Source organism: Sorex araneus, chromosome 6 (assembly GCF_027595985.1).
Source record: "Sorex araneus isolate mSorAra2 chromosome 6, mSorAra2.pri, whole genome shotgun sequence".
Lineage (NCBI taxonomy): Eukaryota > Metazoa > Chordata > Mammalia > Eulipotyphla > Soricidae > Sorex > Sorex araneus.
Genome location: NC_073307.1, coordinates 104,238,775 through 104,240,568, shown reverse-complemented (window position 1 = coordinate 104,240,568; position 1,794 = coordinate 104,238,775). Strand labels below are relative to the sequence as shown.

At 33.2% G+C, this 1,794-nt stretch overlaps 1 protein-coding gene across 1 annotated transcript; it reads right to left on the bottom strand.

The window, feature by feature from the left end:
* Positions 1 to 396: 396 nt before the first annotated feature.
* LOC101555149 (olfactory receptor 51A7-like) lies at positions 397 to 1,338 on the bottom strand. The gene has a single exon (XM_012934939.2). It carries the CDS (start codon positions 1,336 to 1,338, stop codon positions 397 to 399), a length of 942 nt encoding a protein of 313 aa, XP_012790393.2.
* Positions 1,339 to 1,794: the final 456 nt, after the last annotated feature.

The following is a 1,794-nucleotide window of genomic DNA, read 5'->3' as shown; positions in this document are numbered from 1 at the left end:
TGCTCACCCTTTCTTCTAATTTTGCCCCGTTGTTCTAAATGAACATCTTATTTTTGCTATTTTCTGTTTGGTTTTAAAATATTTTGAAAATCTCTTTTATCCTACATAGAAAATTATACCAATATACATACATAGCTGTTTGCATGTAGAAATAAAAATTAGAAAAAAGGAGGAAAAGAGTTGTAGGAAATCGATAAATACATACATAAGTTCTGAGAATATAAAGAAAATAAAGAAAATATAAAGAAAATTAATTAAACAATTAATTTGAAATTTGATGACTGCTTAATTTTACAGTGTATGTCTTCACTCTATTTTTTCATTACTATGTTCGTATTCTTAAAATTGCTAATAAAAAAAAGAAAGCTGGGTATTGATTGCAGAAGAAATTTATGATCAGTTCTGTTTCTGACATAATTTTGCCAGAATCCGATTTCTGATCTGTTGACTCTTCACAGAGTACACAATGGGATTCATTAGAGGAGGAAGCAGGAGAAAGAGATCAGCTATTATGATCCTAACAATTGGAGAAACATTTTTACCAAAGCGATGAAGGGAAGTCAAGGTGATTATAGGCACATAGAATGTCAGTACAGCACAGATGTGAGAGACACATGTGTTGAAAACCTTGAGGCGACCCTTGTGTGAGGCAATACCTAGAACAATTTTCAGGATAAGAATGTATGATACAAAAATAAACAATAAAAAAAATAAAGAAAAAATAGCTACAAACATCCCATAGATGAAATTAATTCTGTTGTCAGAACAGGCCAACTTCATGACATCCTGGTGGAGGCAGTAGGAATGGGATAGAAGGCTTTTCTTACAGAATTTTAGTCTCTTTAGAATAAAAGGGAATGGAAGGATAAGAGAAATACACAATGCTGCAAATGCAAGTCCAATTTTAATGATTCTGCCAGTGGTCAAAATGGATGTGTATCTAAGAGGGTTGCCAATGGCTATATAGCGATCCATAGACATGATAACAAGAACTGATGACTCCATTGCTGTGAATTCATGGATAAAAAACTCTTGTGCAATACAGGCATCAAGGGAAATGGAAGTGGCATTGAACAAGAAAATTCTCAGCATGGTTGGAAGGGAGGAGATGCACAGCCCCAGGTCAGAAAAGGCCAGCATGGAGAGGAAGTAATACATAGGCTCATGCAGAGAGGTCTCTGTTTTTATGAAGTAAAGGATGGTGCAGTTCCCTAGAATGGAAATGAGGTATACAAAGCAAATTGTGATGGAGATCCAAAGGTAAGCATGTTCCATTCCTGGAATCCCAGTGAGGAAGAAAGTTGCGATTTCTACTTCAGAAGTGTTGAAGACTGACATTCTAAGAATATAAGAGAGTAAGGATGTGGCTGTCAGAAGAATCTTCCTGCAATGATATAATAGATTGACTTGAAAGTCTGCATGGTATCTGGATAGTGTGAGTACTGGTATTGCAAAACATCTACAAATATCTTAGTATTGAAGCAATATATGATATAACTTAAAGGAGTACATACAGAAATGAATTATATGTAGTAGAGCATCAATAGAAACATGAAAATACACACGTCTCCAAAAGAACTAGAAAAATTTGAATGGTTTTCTACAACGTTTAGAATGAAAATAAAAATATTTTTAGATTCTACTTTCTCTAACAGTGTTTTTCAGCTGTTCTATACCTAAAACTAGAAAAAATAGGAGAAAATCTAAACATATTTTGACAAAATATAAACAAAAACTAGAACATATTTACACATTTCTAATACAGAAATTTAAAAAGCACTATTTATAATAACA

Bases quoted from the DNA above. Each gene is read 5' to 3' on its own strand.
- LOC101555149 (XM_012934939.2), bottom strand. From the start codon at position 1,338: ATGTCAGTCTTCAACACTTCTGAAGTAGAAATCGCAACTTTCTTCCTC.